Source organism: Podarcis cretensis, assembly GCF_951804945.1.
Source record: "Podarcis cretensis genome assembly, chromosome: 3".
NCBI lineage: Eukaryota > Metazoa > Chordata > Lepidosauria > Squamata > Lacertidae > Podarcis > Podarcis cretensis.
The window spans coordinates 58,035,217-58,055,088 of NC_137172.1; the positions used below are offsets into that span (position 1 = coordinate 58,035,217).

The 19,872-nt window shown below is 40.3% G+C and overlaps 1 protein-coding gene across 13 annotated transcripts in view; it reads left to right on the plus strand.

Moving 5' to 3' along the window:
* SYNE1 (spectrin repeat containing nuclear envelope protein 1) overlaps positions 1–19,872 on the plus strand; it is a 296,053-nt gene that overhangs the window by 182,198 nt on the left and 93,983 nt on the right. For 9 of the 13 annotated variants that reach the window (XM_079971464.1, XM_079971452.1, XM_079971451.1 and 6 more), the window contains 13 exons: positions 1,982–2,179; positions 3,232–3,372; positions 6,184–6,351; positions 8,449–8,610; positions 8,807–9,001; positions 10,371–10,544; positions 12,692–12,883; positions 14,625–14,759; positions 15,275–15,381; positions 16,232–16,385; positions 16,609–16,740; positions 16,836–16,991; positions 19,441–19,650. In XM_079971464.1, the coding sequence (XP_079827590.1) occupies positions 1,982–2,179; positions 3,232–3,372; positions 6,184–6,351; positions 8,449–8,610; positions 8,807–9,001; positions 10,371–10,544; positions 12,692–12,883; positions 14,625–14,759; positions 15,275–15,381; positions 16,232–16,385; positions 16,609–16,740; positions 16,836–16,991; positions 19,441–19,650 (2,124 nt within the window). The remainder of the gene's footprint in view (positions 1–1,981; positions 2,180–3,231; positions 3,373–6,183; positions 6,352–8,448; positions 8,611–8,806; positions 9,002–10,370; positions 10,545–12,691; positions 12,884–14,624; positions 14,760–15,274; positions 15,382–16,231; positions 16,386–16,608; positions 16,741–16,835; positions 16,992–19,440; positions 19,651–19,872) is intronic. The other 4 variants (XM_079971457.1, XM_079971462.1, XM_079971456.1 and 1 more) reach the window with 2 other exon arrangements.

The following is a 19,872-nucleotide window of genomic DNA, read 5'->3' on the forward strand; positions in this document are numbered from 1 at the left end:
GGTCTGTCAGAGGATAGTCCTCTGTTTTTCAGGTGTTCTCTGCTTGAGGTCTGTCCAGTCCACATCTGATTTAAGAATAATTTGGATCCAGAATACCTGCACGTTTGCATACCAGCTTATTCACTCAGATTAGTGAGGAGTTCTCTTAGTTGTCCATTGTGTTACAGAGATCTCAATTAGCAGATAGGCATTTAGTGTAAACAATCACATGCTGTGGACCACATTGATGTGGCAGGTTCCTCGCTTTTGACTTCCAGGTATCTCTTGAAGGCTTTTATGCTGTTTAATTAGCCAACCATTTTAATGATTATTTATATTGTGTTTCACTGTGTTTTGTGGTGTTGCACATTGCCCTGAAATTTTATGATATTGCATCATAGAAATGTTTTTATAAATAAATAAATAAATAATCATAAAAAGGAAGAGCATGTGCCTTAAAAGTAGTGATGGAAAGACATTGATGGCATTTAAAAGCAAACAAACCAGTCTTAACAAGGAGAAACAGCAGAGATGGGTACAACACAGAAGCTAACACCCAAAAGCTAATATAGCAGAATCTTTCTAAACTCTTTCTTGCTGTGGTCAAACTGTATATCAAACTGCCGCTCATCCTGCAGTGTCATCCCCTGCTTTCTCTATTCAAACATCTGCCATTGTTTAAAACAGCCACTTTCCCCCACTCAGTGATTCTCTATTGCTGCTTTAAACATCTGCTGTTTAAAATGGTCATGTTTTCCCTCTAAGTATTACTCCATCCTTTCTTTACTTCTGTCAATCACCTGATATCAAATATAGCACCAGGTAACCTGTTTTCTTTTGCCAACACAGTTTGAAATCAAACTGCACAGGCAAAGACACAGATATTTACATGTGCAAACAATCAGCTGCCTGCAATTTCAAAGCCCTGTGCCTTTGCAAACACTGCCATGATTTTCAGCCCTTGCAAAAGCTCAGGGGTTTACAAAAGTCAGGTATCAGCTAATTGTTGCCCCTTTCAAAGTGCTGTGCCTTTGCCCTCAGAAACCAGTGCTGTCCTCTCATACACATTTCTTACAAACCTGACTGGAAATATTTAGCTGATCTACCTGTAATGCCTTAGCTACATTCTTGTGCCATGGTGATATACATAATCTACAAAACTAGACTGATACAGCAATCAATAGTGTGTAATCTTAAGTATGTAATTTTGCTGCTGCAGAGAGGGTTCAACTGGAGCATTAGTACAAAATTAGCTAATTTATTCAGGAATACAATTTGGACCCAGTCCAAGCTGTGACTCTAAACACACAGTTAAAAGAAAATAAATACCTTGCAGAGTGATATTAAAATGCCAAGTGCAAGCTACTAGTTTATCACAGCTCCCAGCATTTTAGAACAAAGCAAGAAGAAAGCCACAGTGTTTGTTAATCCATGACAGCCTTGTGCATTAACTTCTCTGTTCATTGTATTCAGTCTGGCCAGAAATGAATGCTGCATGTTTTTTTAAAACTTCAAGTCATTGCATGACCTCATTTCCTTGGCATGCCTTATCTGGGGACTTTCAGCTTATTTTAGTATCCCACGAGGCAGACGAGAGAATTTCCCCTCTTGTTTTCAGCAGGATTTAATGCAGAATTTGCTTATCCTCAGAAATGATAATGTGAGTTTACCAGACACCCCTTCTGTCAGTGACAGGCAGGAAAGATTTTCCACGGTGCTTTTCCATTTTCACTGCATAGCTTTCTGTTCAGTGGTTTAGCTCTACCTTTCTCTGTGTGTATGTAGCGCGATGCAGCCTGACATGTTTGTTTTCCACAATCAACATCCTGCTGTTCGGCCACTGCTGCTGCTGAGGCAGGGCTTCTGAAACACAGAGCTGTGATTTTATTGGCTGACCTTAGACAAGCAAGCCGGTCTTTCTCTAACGGAAGCAGAATTGCTGCTCCTTCTTACGGCCTCTACATGCTGCATATGATTCTCAAGGAAGAAAATGTTTCCTCAGGAGCTGGCACAGAAGATCAAAGGCTACCAGGAGCAAATAGCATCTCTGAATTCCAAGTGCAAGATGCTAACAATGAAAGCCAAGCACGCCACTATGCTTCTAACAGTAACAGAAGTGGAAGGACTTTCAGAAGGAATGGAGGAGCTGGATTCAGAAGAACTCCTCTCAGCACACTCAGCTCACCCCTCTGTAGTAATGGTAAGCAATAAATGTATAATTTGTCTGTTTCCTGAGGCCACTAGTCATGTACAATACTGGTTCTGACACTATTCTGCAAAAAATTGCTACAGTCCATGTTGTTTCTTTGTCTTCATGAGATGTCTGGGTGTTGCTGCTTAGAATGCACTGGAGCTCAAATTTATGCAGCTGTGGTTATTCAGTTTTACAAACCAGCAATTACTGTTATCCTTGGGTGTGTATGAGTGTGGCTTTTGGCAATTCAGCTTTTTAAACATGGATAATTCCTCGGAACCACCAAATAAAATCACATTTATAAAATAACAAAATATAGCTTCACTTTGTACTCCCAAGAAGTTATTATTATTACTACTATTTTCTGTTTTGTGCATTATTCTCCCTTGGTATACCTAAGTGAAGAACTGGGAGAGGCGGAAATTGAAATGATTATTTTGCATATGCATGGAACTTTTTATTTTTAAGTACACTGGATAGCAGTTGAAACATTGCTGGAATAAAGAATCCATAGGAGATGCTTTACTATTAAGTTGTATGTGTTTATTGCTTTCAGTATCTTTACATGTGGATCTGCTTTTCTTCTGTAACATTCCTCAAATATATTTTATCTAGTAGAAAGGTACATGTTTCCCTAGCTGAATGTTCCCATATTTTCCAGTGATATCTCCTACAACTATGGTGCATGTGGATAAGGTTAATTATGTTCTCAAAAATGCTATCACTCAAATACTCCAGAACTAGAGTAAATAAACTTTTATTCTTTGTCTACATGATTAATACTGTTTTTGTTGGTATGTATCAGATGCCAGGGAGGACAGGGCTTCTAGGTCTAATAGCTATTCAAAAGAGAGAACTTGGGCAGGAACATTTTCTCATAGTAGGGTGAGGAAAACTGTGCCTGCCAAATAAAATTCTCACACACAATTATTAAAGGTACAGGGGCTCTTAAACTATGGCCTGTTGGAACTCTATGCATATGATTGCATTAAATAAAAATCATCCTTGTGGTGACTGAATGATCTTCTTGTCATTTGGGATTGCATTTCCCATGGCAGATGACTGCTGGTCGCTGTCACACACTTCTGTCACCTGTTACTGAGGAGTCTGGGGAAGAGGGAACCAACAGTGAGATTTCTTCTCCACCTGCCTGTCGCTCTCCTTCACCTGTGGCTAATACAGATGCTTCTGTTAACCAGGTATCTCCCCGTTGGCTTTCATTCAATTGTGATGTCTGCAAATATGTGTGGTCCTCAGTGTGCAGTTCCTTATTTGTCCTGTCAGTTAACTTGGAAGTGTTTTCTCAGGGCAAAAAAAAAATGAAGCTTTCGTTTTAATATTATTATTTAAAGTGAAACTACATGCTGTTCTTTAAAATGTATATAATAGATAAATGCGGTGCAGCATTAAAACTGCTAGCACATTTGAAATGCTAGGCAGGGTCAAGCATGGGTTCAGATTGGATGACGGACCACATTTTGAGATTCCTGCATTGCAGAGTGTTAAAGGAGTGGGTGGCACTGTGGTCTAAACCACAGAGCCTAGGACTTGCCGATCAGAAGGTTGGCATTTGAATCCCTGTGACTGGGTGAGCTCCCGTTGCTCTGTCCCAGCTCCTGCCAACCTAGCAGTTCGAAAGCATGCCAGTGCAAGTAGATAAATTGGTACCGCTGTGACAAAAAGGTAAACGGCGTTTCTGTGCACTCTGGCACTCGTCATGGTGTCCCATTGCTCCAGTAGCGGTTTAGTCATGCTGGCCATATGACCCCATGATCTGCTTGACTAGATGATCCTTGGGTTCCCTTCCAGCTCTACAATTCTCTGATACTGGAGATACGGATAAAAGAATGGGAGCATGCACAAGATTTTCAGTATTACAGAAGATCCTGACAAAACACAACTTTTATTGTCCCTTTATCTATCTGCAAGTTTTCTGCTACTAGATAGTTGCAAAGATCTCCCTTTCTTCTAATATTATTACGTTATTGATGGTGACCTTTGTAAATGTGAATTAAATTGTTTTCATTCCATTGCTTTATTTTCAACATGAGCTCTCTTTTCAGTAATTACAGTGCATAGCTCTATCAAATTGACACTGTGGGTATCTTTGTTAATTAATGAGCTGAAGCTGTTTGATATTTAATGGTATAATGCAATGAATAAAAATACAGATTCAGGGTTAAAAAAAAACACACCTATCAAGCTTATCCAATCAGATATTTTCTTCTCCCTGTTTCACTCCTTGATCTCGATGAAAAATAATGTGCTTTTCTTGCATATTCCCTCATAGATAGATAGATAGATAGATAGATAGAGTTCCTCACATGTTATATGCATCATTACATACCGTAATTACTATATGCTTATTATATGCATTTTATGCATATCATAGTATGCAGTTATATATTGCAAGTTTCCTAAAATAACCAGCACATAAACAGATACACAGAATGCCGCATATACTGTAAAAATAATAATAATATAATAATTTATTAATTATACCCCACCTATCCGGCTGGGTTTCCCCAGCCACTCTGGGCGGCTGCCAACCAAATATTAAAAACACAATACAGCATTATATACATAGTTATGTATTATAACATAATATTGCAGAAGTAAGGTATAGCACAAGGCTTGACTCTTTCATATGAGATATATATGTAATTAATTCTACTGGGGGGTGCCAGTATATAATTTGTTGGAGCTTTTCTTAGAAATAAAATGCTTGAGTTGTAAGCAAGTGCTCAATTCAACAGAAGGTTCAATTCGGGTGTAGCTTGATCAGGTCAGAAAACCATTTCCCATGGATACATTTTAAACTGATCCTTCCTTCACTAGTAAAGAATGGGAACGGAGCAAGAACAATTTATTTATTACCTAATTATTGTAAGCTAGTAGCAAGTACTTCTTGCTCTAAACAAAAGCAAAACGCACCACTATTGTGATTCAACAAGGAAATTGATAGGTTAAAATAATAAGCAAAGCAAATGTAGGAAGTGAGATAATGAGCCATTGATTTTGTAAAGTTTAGTTGCATTGCAAGTGTAAAATACAAGAACCTTGTATTTTTTTGCAATGTATTTTGTAACATGGGAAATTAAGTAAGAAATATGCATTGGGCCAACCTAGAGTTTGAGTGAGTTAAAAATGCAAGTTTGTCAGATTAAAGAGGACAGTCACTGTAGCAATGAGTAAGTAGCAGCACCTTTGTCTTTTTATTTTGCCTAATGGTGAGAGTTGTAGTAGGGGTGTGATGGTTGATCCACACAGCACTCTTACCTTCCTAGTAGCAGAATCAAGGAAGGAGGCTCTGCAGCCACTTGCTGCCTACCGTATTTTTTGCTCCATAGGACACACTTTTCCCCTCTTAAAAACTAAGGGGGAAAGTCTGTGCGTCATATGGAGCGAATGCAGGGGAGGCAGGCAGAAAAAGCCCCCAAGAGCTACACACAAGCTTTGCGGCTTTTCCCCAGCCGGGATGGATCGCGCTCGCTGCCCTTGGCTTCTTTAGCCTTGCGCAGCCTCCCCCTGCTGGAAAGGCTTCGCAAGGCTAAAGAGGAAGCTGAGGCAGTGAGCAGGATGGATCGCGCTCACTGCCTTGGCTTCTTTCTCTTTGGGGCTGGTGGGAAAACCTGGGATATATTTTTTTTCCTCTTGATTTCCTCCTCTAAAAACTAGGTGCGTCTTGTGGTCCGGTGCGTCCAAGAGAGCGAAAAATACGGTATATTGGTTGCTAAATGGAGGGACCACCATTAGAAGGATTCATTATAGGACTAACAATGTATATTAAAGCTCACAGAGCTATGCCTTGTGAGCAGAGCTATGGGTGTTTTCTTAGGAAATTTACTTAAAAACAAAAGATAAAAGCAACAATACATACAAATAATGATTGTAGAAGATAAGCATAAATATAAGCTGTGCAGAGCAACAACAGTAAACAAGAATAAACTGACATTTTCAAGAGTGTGTTATGTCTTTTGAAACTGCTGTATTGTGCTTCATGCTCGTAGGACATTGCTTATTACCAAGCCTTATCTGCTGAACAGTTGCAGACAGAAGCTTCAAAGATTCAGCCCATTCCTTCATCCACTCAGGAATCCTCTGAGCCAGGGTTAGAGTCTGCCACTAGTGCTAAGCTGGATGATTTACAACGTTCTTGGGAAACACTGAAGAATGTGGTAAGTCTCTTGGTGCAAGGAGGAAAAGGAGAGATGTTACTATAATTTTGTGTGTGGTTTAGGTGATTGTGTCAGAGTGGATTGTTTGCAAATATATGCATGACAAAAGAGAAGGGGGAGGGAGAGAACCAACTGGTGTGGTGGCATTTTAGCTGTAAGGAAGTTTCTATGCAGAAAGTTTGAAGGTTTTGAATAAGTTCAGCAAGTATACCAAAGCCTCTGAAGAAGAAGAGAAGAAGAAGAGTTTGGATTTGATATCCCGCCTTTCACTCCCCTTCAGGAGTCTCAAAGCGGCTAACATTCTCCTTTCCCTTCCTCCCCCACAACAAACACTCTGTGAGGTAAGTGGGGCTGAGAGACTTCAAAGAAGTGTGACTAGCCCAAGGTCACCCAGCAGCTGCATGTGGAGGAGCGGAGACTCGAACCCGGTTCCCCAGATTACAAGACTACCGCTCTTAACCACTACACCACACTGGCTCTGAAGGCACACATTATTTTTAAGTAGTGAGGCCAGATACAATTAGCTTCCATTACTGAAGCTCTGACTTCAGATAATTTAACAATGTGGCTGCTAGATTTCCACCTCAGACTGGGTATTCTGATAATATCACAACTGTGCTATGCCAACTGCAGTTGCTCCCAGTGACTACCTGTCTCTATATGTACCTCCTCATACTTGAAGATCTTCAGGTGAGTACCTTTTTATGAAGTGAGGTAGGCAATTACCAAACAGAGCTGCCCTGGTGGTGGTGTCCCAATAGCAGAATGCTCTCCTTAGAGAGGTTTGCTTGCCACCCAACTGTTATTTTTCAGCACCAGAATTTTCCAAAGGCTTGTAGATCTCGTTTACTGCTGTAGACTGCTTATATAATCCTGTGACCTTTAAGTTTATTGTGAGTAATATTCAGTGAATGTGACCTGCCAGCACAAGGATTTCCACTTGCACAGTGGTACTTGCCCTCTCTCCATCTCCACATGGACCCCTAAATCTGTTTTAGGCATTTCCTCAGCACTGAGGAGCAGATTTAGAGATTTTGTGGGGTGTGCTCAAGAAGAGGAGGAGGAAAGTTCTGTTGTTCAAGAACTTAGGATGCACCAGCTGGATACCACCCTATGTTTCATTCATGTAAACTGCCCCAGGAAAATGATTGAAGGGCAGCATAAAAACAGTATAATCAACAATTGACTCTCTCTTAGCTCCCGCGTAGGCTTTTTCAGTGCAGACAGCCATGCCAGCACATGGAGATAATGCCCATTACATGTTGAATGGCAGCAGTGTAGACTCAACTGCTTATCCCAGAAACCATGTGCTGTACTCTTTATGCAAATTCATGTGTAAAACACAAACACATTTGTGCAAAGCTTTGTATCACTATGTCCACAGCAGCCAAACTGCACCAGAGATCATACGAAGCTCCAACTACAGTGGTACCTTGGTTTATGAACTTAATCCATTCCGGAAGTCCGTTCTTAAACTAAAGCATTCTTAAACCAAGGCATGCTTTCCCATAGCAGCAGGGGACTCAATTTACAAATGGAACACACTCAACAGGAAGCGAAACATGTTCTTGTTCCAAGGCAAAGTTCACAAACCAAAACACCTACTTCCGGGTTTGCAGCGTTCTTAATCCAAGTTGTTAATAAACTAAGCTGTTCTTAAACCAAGGTACCACTGTATAGGGAAATTAAAGCATAATGATGTGATTTGTAATTATAATAGATAAAATTTCAGACATAATTCACTCTTCTATGGGCAAACATTTCTATTTCTTCGACTCTCTCAGCTTCCTGCATCACAGCTACCCTATCAGATCCCTGTGAGAGGGGGCAGGGGGAGGGGCTGCTGAGAGGAAGAGAGGGCAGGAAAATTATCTTCCACTCCCTGCTTCCATGGGTGTTTCTAACTTATTATGTATAACTTTGCTTCCTTCCCATTTTGGGTTTTTATGATGTTCTGTATATTATGCTCCATATATTGTTTATTTTTGTTCTCATGTGGTATATCAATGCCAGTTTCTTTTTCTTTATTGAATAAAGAAGTGTTCTTTGGGTTTTTTAAGGAGTTGAATATCTAGTCATGGTTTACTTTACTTGTAGATTAGTGAAAAGCAACGTACCCTCTATGAGGCCCTTGAACGCCAGCAGAAGTACCAAGACTCCCTCCAGTCTACATCCACAAAAATGGAAGCCATTGAGGTGAAATTAAATGAAAGCCTGGGGGTTGGGAAGAGTCCAGAGAGCCAAATGGCTGAACATCAGGTAAAAATGAATGAATGGCAAGATAAATTGTTTGCTTCTTGTTCACTTACCGGTCTATAGTCTTAAAATCCAAATTCCTGGCACAGTTGTACTGTCTGCCCTGAAAATATGTTGAAACTCTATTTTCTAGTTGTGTGATAATGTTTCCCACTCACCCAATTTTATCCTGTGATTTTTTGAAAACAACAACAACTAGGCTTTGATGGATGAGATCCTAATGCTCCAGGATGAAATTAGTGAGCTACAAACTTCATTAGCAGACGAGCTGGTGTCTGAACCACTAGATACAGATGCTGCCGACCAGTTGGCTCTACAATCTACGCTTACAGTCTTAGCAGAGAGGATGGCCACCATTAAGATGAAAGCTTCAGGGAAACGGCAGCTGCTTGAGGTACAAAGATACTGAAAGGAAGTTTTCATCCTAACAAATTTCAATCAGTAAGACCTTCCATGGTCTTTCAAGTATTTCCAAGTGTCCCTACATTTCGTTTGCTGCTGTAACATGTATATCACTTCACGAGGGCCGCAGAACTTGCATGTTACCTCACATGGCACCAGTGCTTCTCAGTAGAGCCTATTCATGCATTCAGCTGCATATCACTGAGTGCTGTTTAAACACATAGTAGGAACTTTATTTATGTGCAGTTATGTGCATGCATGTGTGAACTAGGGACGCAGGTGGCGCTGTGGGTTAAAGCCTCAGCGCCTAGGGCTTGCCGATCGAAAGGTCGGCGGTTCGAATCCCTGCGGCGGGGTGCGCTCCCGCTGCTCGGTCCCAGCGCCTGCCAACCTAGCAGTTCGAAAGCACCTCCGGGTGCAAGTAGATAAATAGGGACCGCTTACCAGCAGGAAGGTAAACGGCGTTTCCGTGTGCAGCTCTGGCTCGCCAGAACAGCGATGTCACGCTGGCCACGTGACCCGGAAGTGTCTCCGGACAGCGCTGGCCCCTGGCCTCTTAAGTGAGATGGGCGCACAACCCCAGAGTCTGTCAAGACTGGCCCGTACGGGCAGGGGTACCTTTACCTTTACCTTTATGTGTGAACTAATCCATCATATTACCTTGCCTTGTGTGGATCTATAAGATGAACAAAATAGGTAAGATTCCCTTTGCACTGTTTTTTGAGTCTCTGGCCATGTTTCCAACTATTTGATTCTCCTTTTACACTAATCTGCCTTCCACATCTCTTCTTTATTCCCTCAGTCATTTCTTAAATTATTCCTTTAATTTCCATTTTTTTAATGTTAAGCTGCTCAGCACACATCACGGTGTTAAGAAAAAATGTAGTCAAATTCTTAGTTCACCCTTACCTGAACTCACCTTAAATGAGTACATATGATAATCATCTGTAGATTTATATAGAGTGCTTCCTTTCTCCTCTCAGCAAGCCACTTTCTGTTATAAAATTCTTACACCACTATTCACATATATTAGATTTCTAGATTTCTATGAATCAAAACTTGTCCCTCGACACATTAGGATACAGTGGCGGCTTCCCCTGAGGAAAGGGAATGAGGTGATGATTTTAGCTGATCTGCCCCCTTTCCCCAGTGCCACCTCAAACACTGTCTACGAAGATCTCCCAGCCCTCTGCAGCAACTTTTCAGGGGCTTGAGGAGAAAAGAACTTGCAAACTTTGCCATCTGCCCCTTTCCTTGAACTTGAGCAGCACTCCATTGAGTTTAAGTGTGGACCCAACCCATCTATTTTTGTTCCTTCGAACTCGAAAGAATTGCAGATAATGGCCACATCTAATTACTAGGAGAAACTCAGCGAGCAACTGGAAGAACAGCGGCAGGAGCAAGCTCTGCAAAGATATCGCACTGAAGCGGATGAACTTGACCACTGGCTCCTGAATACAAAAGCTACACTGGACACCTCATCGGTTACTGTTGAGGAACCCATGGATATGGATTCTCAGCTGGTTGACTGTCAGGTGAAATAGCAACCATCATTTTTAAATATTACTTCTGATGCACTTATAGGGCTTTCTTGTGTATTTTTTAATTAGGACTCCTCACATACATAGTACTCATACTCATGTTTTGAGCAGTGCATTGAAAATTGGCTTTTTGCATTTACAGTGCATGTAGCACCTGCACATCTCTCGAAACTTTTCCACATCTGGAAGGTGGAATGAGCACTGTCTAAACCAAGTGTTGGTTAAATAGACAGATGACATTCAGAACTAGTTTGTGCAGTTTGCAAATTAGACACGGTCCTAATGTTTTAATCACTGGAACTTTTGAATAGAAAATCTTGTGCTTTGGGCCTACTTTTTCAAATAGAGCAAATAAGTGTTCCCTATTCATTTTTAAAGAAATCAACAAATAATATTACTCGGTTATCCAAGCAGTATGCAGAAATAAAAGTGTTCCAGAATTCTCAAAGCTTTTAAAGTTCATAACAGACTCTTGTCTCATGCTCACTTGCTTGAATGAGATCAGACTCAAGGACTGAGTTGCTCATTTCAGACATAGCACTAAACTATGAGTTGTTTGTTTGTTTGTTTGTTTATAACAAAATTTGCTTACTGCTTAATTGTTGTAAAACTTCTAAGTGGATTAATGCATTATTTGGGGACCTGTGGCTCTCAAAATGTTGTTGGACTACAACTCTCACCATTCCTGATCATTGGCTTCCTTGGCTGATGGGAACTGGATTCAATAGCATCTGGAAGGCCACAGGCATCCCATTTCTTCCCTAAATGATGGTCTAGTGTTACATGAGTGAACAGAAGTGAGCTTTGAACTCCCATGCTCCCTCTCCTTTCTCCTTCTCTACTTTAGCCACAGGGAAGATTGGAAATTTTGTTTTAAGTGTATCTCCTTTTTGTTTGAGTTTTTAACTGTTTTTTTTTTCGGTTTTATGATGATGATTTTGTAGAAAGCAATTACTAAATTAATTATCACAATCACCTTAAATTTTAAACAAACTGGAGTTAATCTCTGACTGTGTTTTCATAGAATGCTAAACCATGGAACAAACTTGAGCAAAGCTTTTGACTCATGTGTTCCCCTTTCAGAACCCTGGCTTGTTAGGTATATATCACAGATTGTGATTTTAACAAGTGAACATGAGATATGAGTCCGTTATGAACTTAATGAAATTAGGTAGCAACATGCTTATATTCTTTAATGCCCCCTAAAACTGTTTTTGATTCATGTGTTTGATCCTATCTAAAACTCCACATTTTTAGGGAAGCCAATCTACCATATGCACCTCAAATCTGAGCTAATATCAACACCCCCACAGACACAGAAGCCTATTGAGAATGTCAATTTTGACAATAAAGATTTTAAAAATGGGAATTAAATAGATTGGTTTGCCATTTTAAAACTATCCTTAAGTTTCTACATTTCCTCCTTTTGACTTAATTGTCATCAGATTAAATTGCTGAGGGCAATTAAATCAAAGTCTTTAAACTTGTTGTCAGAATATTGTCCCAGTTTTGGTATGCTGTGGAAGTACTTACCTGCATTTCAAAATAAACATGCCAGAGATTTGTCACTAGAGAGAGATAAGTCTCTTTCTAGACTAAAGAAGATTATGTGGAGGATCTTAGGGCCATTCATGCACCAATCAGAAAGATCCACAGTAAGCAGAGAAGCTTATCAATGCAATCAGAGCAATGAGAGGAGAGAAGGGAGATGAGCACAGAAAAAGGGATCTCCCTGCATACAACAGGCAGAAGTGGCAAAACGAGGAGAAGAGAGCAACCATAATCTGCTAATTGCCATTAACTTGGGGTCATAGGTTCTGACATATTGATGCAGTAAAAAACTAGAAGAGCATTTAAGCATCTAAATATCACTGAAATGCAAACAAATGTCTGTGCTATGAAAAAGTCTTTGCTTTCAGACAATGCAGACTCTTGTGTTTTGGATGTTTCTTGTATGTAAAAATAAAAGTCAGAGCTTTGGGAAATGCAGGATATTGGAAGCGCATTTGTGAAGGCTCTGTGGAAAACTCTGTGGAGCAACAATGCAAATCTGCCTTGCTCTTAGCTTGGATGAGGATGAGGTAGGCCCCTGCGGATGCTGCAAGATGTATGAATTTGCCTCCTTGTTTCTGCTGCTTCAGAACATGCTTGTGGAAATTGAGCAGAAGGTAGTGGCTTTGTCTGAGCTGTCTGTACATAACGAAAACCTTCTCATGGAAGGAAAAGCTCATACCAAGGACGAGGCAGAGCAGCTGGCAATAAAGCTCCGAACCCTAAAGGGAAGCCTTTTGGAGTTGCAGAGAGTCCTCCACGACAAGCAGATCATCATCCAAGTAAGGAGCTCTTCCTAATTGGCTTTAAGGGGGAGGGTTTGGGTTTGCAGTTTTTCCTTCTGTGGGTTGGGAGAAATTTGAAAAAGAAGAGGCCGTCATTATTATACACCTAGCAGTAATTAAATTCCAGTCAGTTAGAACTGACCCGTCAAGTTACAGTTTAATTTCCTTAGTATCACCTTTAGGGAGAGCTAAATTTATTAAAGTCTGCTCCCTGTCTTTGTCTTCTTCTTTGCCATTGTTCAATTGGAAATTGCTTGAATTGGAGCCTAGATTTGTTTGTGTTCAGAGATTGGGATTTGTAGCCTTGTCTGTCCCTTGCCCTGTGCCCCCAAGGCACTTTAAAAAATGTTGCAAGCTTAGTTATTAATTTAGATCAGTTCATTCAGATGTCTCCTAGACAGGAGAAAGAGGCAAGTGCTTTTAAAAAACAACAATTGTGCACCATCATTTTGCGTATGACGCCTGTAAGCAGAATACTATTTCCAGCGCAAAGTTATTTCACTGGGTTAAGGTACATGCATTTATTTTAGAGTGTGAGACAAATTTGACATTAAAAGTTCTATGCCTTTTATTTCATGATAACTCTGGCTGTAATTCCCCCAAAAGAATCCTTTACTCACATGCACCAATATACATGTGTGCATCCACATTTTTTCCTGGCAGCGTTTTCTCACATTAGGGTATATTTAATGCTGCCATCGGCTTCATGTGATGTGGAAGCAGCAGTGAGCCTTGGGGGTGGGGTAGAGTGGAGGCAATTCCTATGCTTGACCAGAACTTACCCTGTAGCTCTTTGGATCAGGACCCTAATATTCAGCTTAAATATTTGTTAGGCTAACTTAGTGTATTAAGAACTACACACAAGTTCTTAAAGCATTAAACCTCTGAGATTCAGTTTTCCCGCTGTACGTATCCATACAACATTCTCTGGAGCAATATTTGAAGATGAAATTGCTGAAAGAGCAGCTCGTTCATAGCCTTTAGTAAACCACAGAAAGGGACAACTTCCTCCCTGATCCATTTGAATGTTATCTCCCTACTTGATGTCATAACAAACCAAAACCTCTTTGTAAGCATGTGATTCCCTACTTACGTATAATTCTTCTTTGCATGTTAAGGGCATAAGGAATTCTCTGGGGATTAGTGACCAGAGACTTGAGCAGTACTTGAGAAATGGCAGACCCATCTGATCACTAATCCTGAAGCAGGATAGTGTACCTGTGTCATTAATCACATGGCAGATGAAACTGAAAATTAAAATGTATGGGAGCTTTTTCTTAACCCCAAAACTGTTCTACATTATGGTATGGTAAACACATGTTGCCTGGAATATTGACCTTGAAGAGGTCAAGCAGTAGCTTTTCTGTAATCTGCAGCTATACATAGCTCTGGAGAATAGTAAAGGGGAAATGTGCTGAAGAGAGTGACACAAATCAAATTGGAATCTAAATGGCACAAAGTAGACACTTAACATCAGCAGTATTCAGAAACCAGTTAGTGAACATTTAAGTTTCTCAGATCGTAGCTGAGGTGCTGTTCAGATGGAAGGCCACATAAGCTTTCCTTACAGTACTTAGAATCACATTAAAGCAGGACTTATTACTATTAATGATCTCTCGAAGAAGTAGGAGACTCCAAATCCAGACCTGAGAATGACAATCCTATCTCCCTAAATTCATATTCTACTTGTATTCCTCCTCTCACCCTCTCATTCATTCATTCATTCATTCATTTAAAGCAGGGTGCTATACAGGAAAAGGAGGAGTGTGAGCCAGATCTAGCCACTTCTCAAAGCCCCAGTGTCCAAGAATGGCTACTTCAGGCACGGACAACCCGTTCACAACAGCAGCAGAGCAGCCTGCAGAGACAAAAAGTGAGTGTACTTAGTTACTACAAATCCTAAACCTGTTTTAATGCAGTGAACCATTCATTTGAATTGTGTATACTTCACATTTGCAGATGTCCACATACTGTGTGTGGATGTGGGGGGCCCCCTAGCAGCAGAGCTGTGCAACTTTGGGAGCAGGGACAGCAGTTCAGCCCCACTTCCCATTAATAGCACGACACCCCTTCATGAAGGGAACTGTGACCCCCTTGTGGTCTTTCGGAGTTGTGTTCACTGGTTGCTCCCATTACATGCACTTTGACCCTTCTGTGATTGTTTAAGGGATTAGTGAACTATGTTTCAGCTCAATTTAAGGATAGCCCTTTGTCTGTGGAGGAATGAAGATGCAAGGAAGCATTATAGCTATGGCCAGTCTGATCTGAAATATTGGTTATTTTCATTTTCCTGTATGCCTAAAATGTATTTTAGCAGTTGTACTGTATTTAGTATTCCTAAATAGTAAACAAGATGTTGTTCAGCCAATTGTGCTTGATTCTTTTTAGGAGCTAGAGAAAGAGCTAGCAGAGCAGAAAAACCTACTTCGCTCCGTGGCAAGTCGTGGAGAGGAAATTCTAACACAGCAATCTACTTCAGAAAACACTCATCTTAGGTGTGGCTTCATGCATTTTATTCTTGTTCAATAGCTTTGTATTGATTGATCGTGCCAGTGTGTGCTTATACCTTCGTGTGTTATTTGTGTTTTATTGTAAATGAAATCTGAAAAACATTTTACATTTAAAATAAGATTCTCAGAATTTATTCAAGATTTTGACAACTGCTGGCTAGATCATAACAGCATATTGTTGTTTTTACCTAATTAGTCTAAACTAGATATAGATATAGATAGTTCCAAGTAAGATAAGCAGAGGGTCAAACAAAGCCCGCCAGCACAAGGCATTGTTAGAAAGAGACACACTAACTCATGATTGCAGATTTCTTATGAAAGGTACCTAACGTTTATTCTTACACTTAATATAAATTTAATTAATATTTGTTGTATCTAATTTTTAAAACTTTGGAAAGGTTACATCTGTAAAGAATGAAATGCTTCCTTAATGCAGTGCCTCAAAAATCATACCCATCAATCTGAAATGTTACCGATTTCAGCAGTGATGAAGCTTCCTAGTTTTAGTGCATAAATACTATGAGTACTTCAGATTTCTATGAAATCCTTAATATAGCCCAATTAAAGTCTTCTAGAAGTGTAGGAGACTGCCACCAGCATCACAGCCAGGCAGGACTTCATACACAGTCACTGGGTGCAAGTCACCTCCACTTGCGTCCACTTTTAACTTGCATAATCTCAGTGGTTGACATTAACTTTCATGACTGACCCTTCATATCAGGTGTGAACAGTATTTTGATGAGGAGAGTATACATAAGTACAGTAGAGTAACAGTCATTCCAGAAATATTGCTGTTTCAGTATTGCTAATTCATATTTGTCTTTTCCATCAACAGGAAGCCTGATGTATTAACAGAGGAACTAGGTTTAGAGGGAGAAAAACCGTCAGCTGAAGATCAAATGAAAATGAAGTGGGAAAGCCTCCATCAAGAATTCAGCATTAAGCACAGGCTGCTGCAGAATGCTCTGGAACAAGAACAAGAGCAGCCGGTAGGTTTTCTTTCAAAACCATTGTTTTCAGCCCTCTTTACAGAAAAAGAAAATGGTAAAATCTACAACGCAGTAATGTCTTTTTCTCAGAATGTAAATTGAAAAAAGGAACAGTTTAAATCAAAGCCCTACTAACTGAATAAGGAGGGGGGAAATCATTATTTTCATTTACATTTTTGTCACGTCTGAAAATTGTAATCATTACCTTTTCCTTCCTTCACAGCTCTACAGCAGACCAAACCGACTTATATCTGGCATGCCAATGTACAAACAAGAAGGGCAGCCTCAAGATAAACCATCAGCTGCATCTTTATTGGTTGGTTTGAATGAGGCTTTTGAAGACGCTTCTTCCCAGGTAGGATATTTGATTATGTTCACTTTTTTTGTAAAGTGCAATATATATTACTAAACTAACGGACCTGCCTCTCTCTTTTGTGGTGCCTTATTCAGCCTGGAGGTGTGGAGAAGGAGAGCCTGCACTTTGAACAGAAGTTGTACAGTGGTGTTTCAGCCACCTCTTCCTGGCTAGATGGTGTTGAAGAGCACTTGTTTGTTGCCACAGCCCTGTTGCCCGAAGTGACAGAAGCTTGTCTTTATAACCAGGAAGTAAGTGGTCCTAAAATTGCCATCTTATTTTTTTATTATTTAAATATCTCTCTCACTTTTCATTAATTAATGATCCCAGGGCACAAAACATAACAAAATCCAATTAAAAGACAAGCAATAAAACCAATTGAATGACTTAAAATACCAGATAAAATATACTATGTCATCATATACACTAATCTGGGGTTGTTCGCTATAAAGGTTTGGTTGAAGAGATATGTTTTTTTACCTACCTAGTGATGAAACATAAATAGGGATGGCTTCAGCCACATTAGAGGTACCACTATGGGAAAGGTTTTCTCTTGTGCCACTGCATAATGAATTTCCCCCAGTGGTGGAACACTGAGAAGGTCCCCTCCATCACAACAGTAAGAAAGATGCATTAACGTTGGAGCTAGACTTAGAACCGAGGAAGTGGGGAGGCCTTCATCAAGAAAAAAGTGCCAGCTTAATGTTGTACTTTTTAATTTATTGAAACACAAGACCATACAGCTATGACTATAGTTTTAAATGTGATATTGTTAGGTAGAAGAGCAAGTGCAAGGTTCATTTGCTCCTCCGCTGAGCTGCTAAAAAATATGTAATGTCCACATCACAGGTAAAGACCCCTCAAGTGCAGTTAGAGCCAAAACCTGAAACCTATGGAGCCAACCTGTGTGTGCCCATGGTGGTGGAGAATATGCAAGTGGAAAAGTTGAGCTATGTAGCAGTGGGCGTCATTCTTAGTGTGCCCCACTGGTTTTAAGAGATAAATAAAATAGGTTGCATTTGACAAGTCTGTCATAGTTCAGTAGAGACAAAATTGTTCTCTCGGAGAAGTGTTAACCTCTACCAATGGTGTCTCTATGTTTCACACCTATGTCACCCACCATTTATGTACATTACTGCTATGTACAGGAGGGGTTGTACTGAGAGATAGTGCTGCTCTTCTTCTTTCTGGAGTGTACACAAGAAGGGATTAGAACATTTGCCCAATTGCAAAACCATGCTTACATTCATACACCCAAACTACTGCGGTACATACATACCGTATTTTTCGCCCTATAGGACGCACCGTCCCATAAGGCGCACCTAGTTTTTTTGGGGGAAAATAAAGGGGGAAAAATTATTTTTCCCCCCAGGCACGGGGTTGGGTCGGGGGAAGCCCGAGCTTTCCCCGACCCCAGCCCCCAAACAAGCAGCTCTCTGCAAGCCGTGGGAGCCCAGTGCTGGCTCCCGCTGCTTGCTGAGAGGTGCACGAAGCCTGGACGTGCTGAGCTCCCACGGCTTGCAGAGAGGTCCGCGAAGCCTGGACGCACTGAGCTCAGCGCACGCAGGCTTCAGCATGCAGGCAACTCTCCGCAAGCAGCGGGAGCCCAGTGACGGGCTCTCGCTGCTTGCGGAGAGGTCCACGAAGCCTGGACCTCTCGCTCTCCAGGCTTCAGCGAAAGCCTGCATTCGCCCCATAGGACGCACACACATTTCCCCTTCATTTTTGGAGGGGAAAAAGTGCGTCCTATAGGGCAAAAAATACGGTACATCAAAAGAAGTGTGAATATGTGCACATAAGAGAGGCAACAGGCAATCCAATTTCAGGGGGTGGGGCAGAGGTGCCAACATGAAACGTTGTAAACAAAAGTATTTCTGTTTCCTACTTTAGGCTACATTCCCATTTATTCTGCATCCAGTGCACTCCCTCTGCTGGTTTGGGAAGTGGTGTACACATGACATTAGCCACAATCCAGATCAATCCTGTATCTCTTCTGTTGTTTCTTCTGAAATACTGCATTTTTATCCATTTCCCCCCAAAGCAGCTATGGTCCAAATTGAGAAATAGAATGATCTAGCTGTATTTTAAGCCATTAATTGTGCACACAGCCTTAGACTGCCAGTGACTCAGTAGGTGCTCAATAAGACTGAGAGGATTTTCATTATCAGAAAAATTCTGTTGTTGTATATTTATTCTAGGCATATGCTGTAATATTTGAGAAATCAACAGACAGCTTGGAAAGGAGAATACATGGAGCATTTATACAGAACTCTACATATGTATCTTGGGTGAAGCAATCTGTGTAGCAATCTTTCACTAATATGAATAGTGAGACTTTTGTACATAAATGGAATCTGCATATGCAGTGGTGTTCCTGCCTGCACATTAAGTGCAATTATAAGCATGATTATTCAGAAGTAAGTCCACTATTTTCAACAGGATTCGCTCCCAGATAAGTGTGCATTAGAGTACAGCCTGAGAACTGCCCTACATAGCTGAAATGACTGGATCTGGTTAACTGTGTTCTGAATGAAGATACCTACATTTTGCTTATATGATCTTAACCTATCATAGAACAAGTTTTGAAGAAAAAGGAATATAATACTTTGGTATTATATTCTCTCTTTCATCATCATCTTCATAATGATTGGTCTAATATTTGGGAGAGTATATTTTCAAGTGTTGTTTGGTTTTATTCAGGCTCTGGCTAAAGATATCAAGGAGATGACAGAAAAAATGGATAAGAACAAGAATTTGTTTTCTAACATATTTCCTGACAATGCTGACAATCGAGATGTTATAGAAGACACTTTGGATTGTTTGCTAAGGAGACTAATATTAATGGAGACACTGGTAAACCAAAGATGTCATCAGATGAAAGAGAGACTTCAGCATATTCTGAGTTTTCAGGTAAAGTTTCCCTTAACTTCTTAATTTTTTCTGAACAGGAACATCATAGGAACAACAAAAGATCACAAAGCAGTGAGTTAGTTTTTGAGTTCCGAAGAACTTTTCCTTGGACTAAATGCATATAAGATATATAAAAATGATTTTGAGAATATGCAATCAGCACATATGTCAACAAATACTGAATAATAAAATATATAAAAGGGGCATCATTTATCATGATCA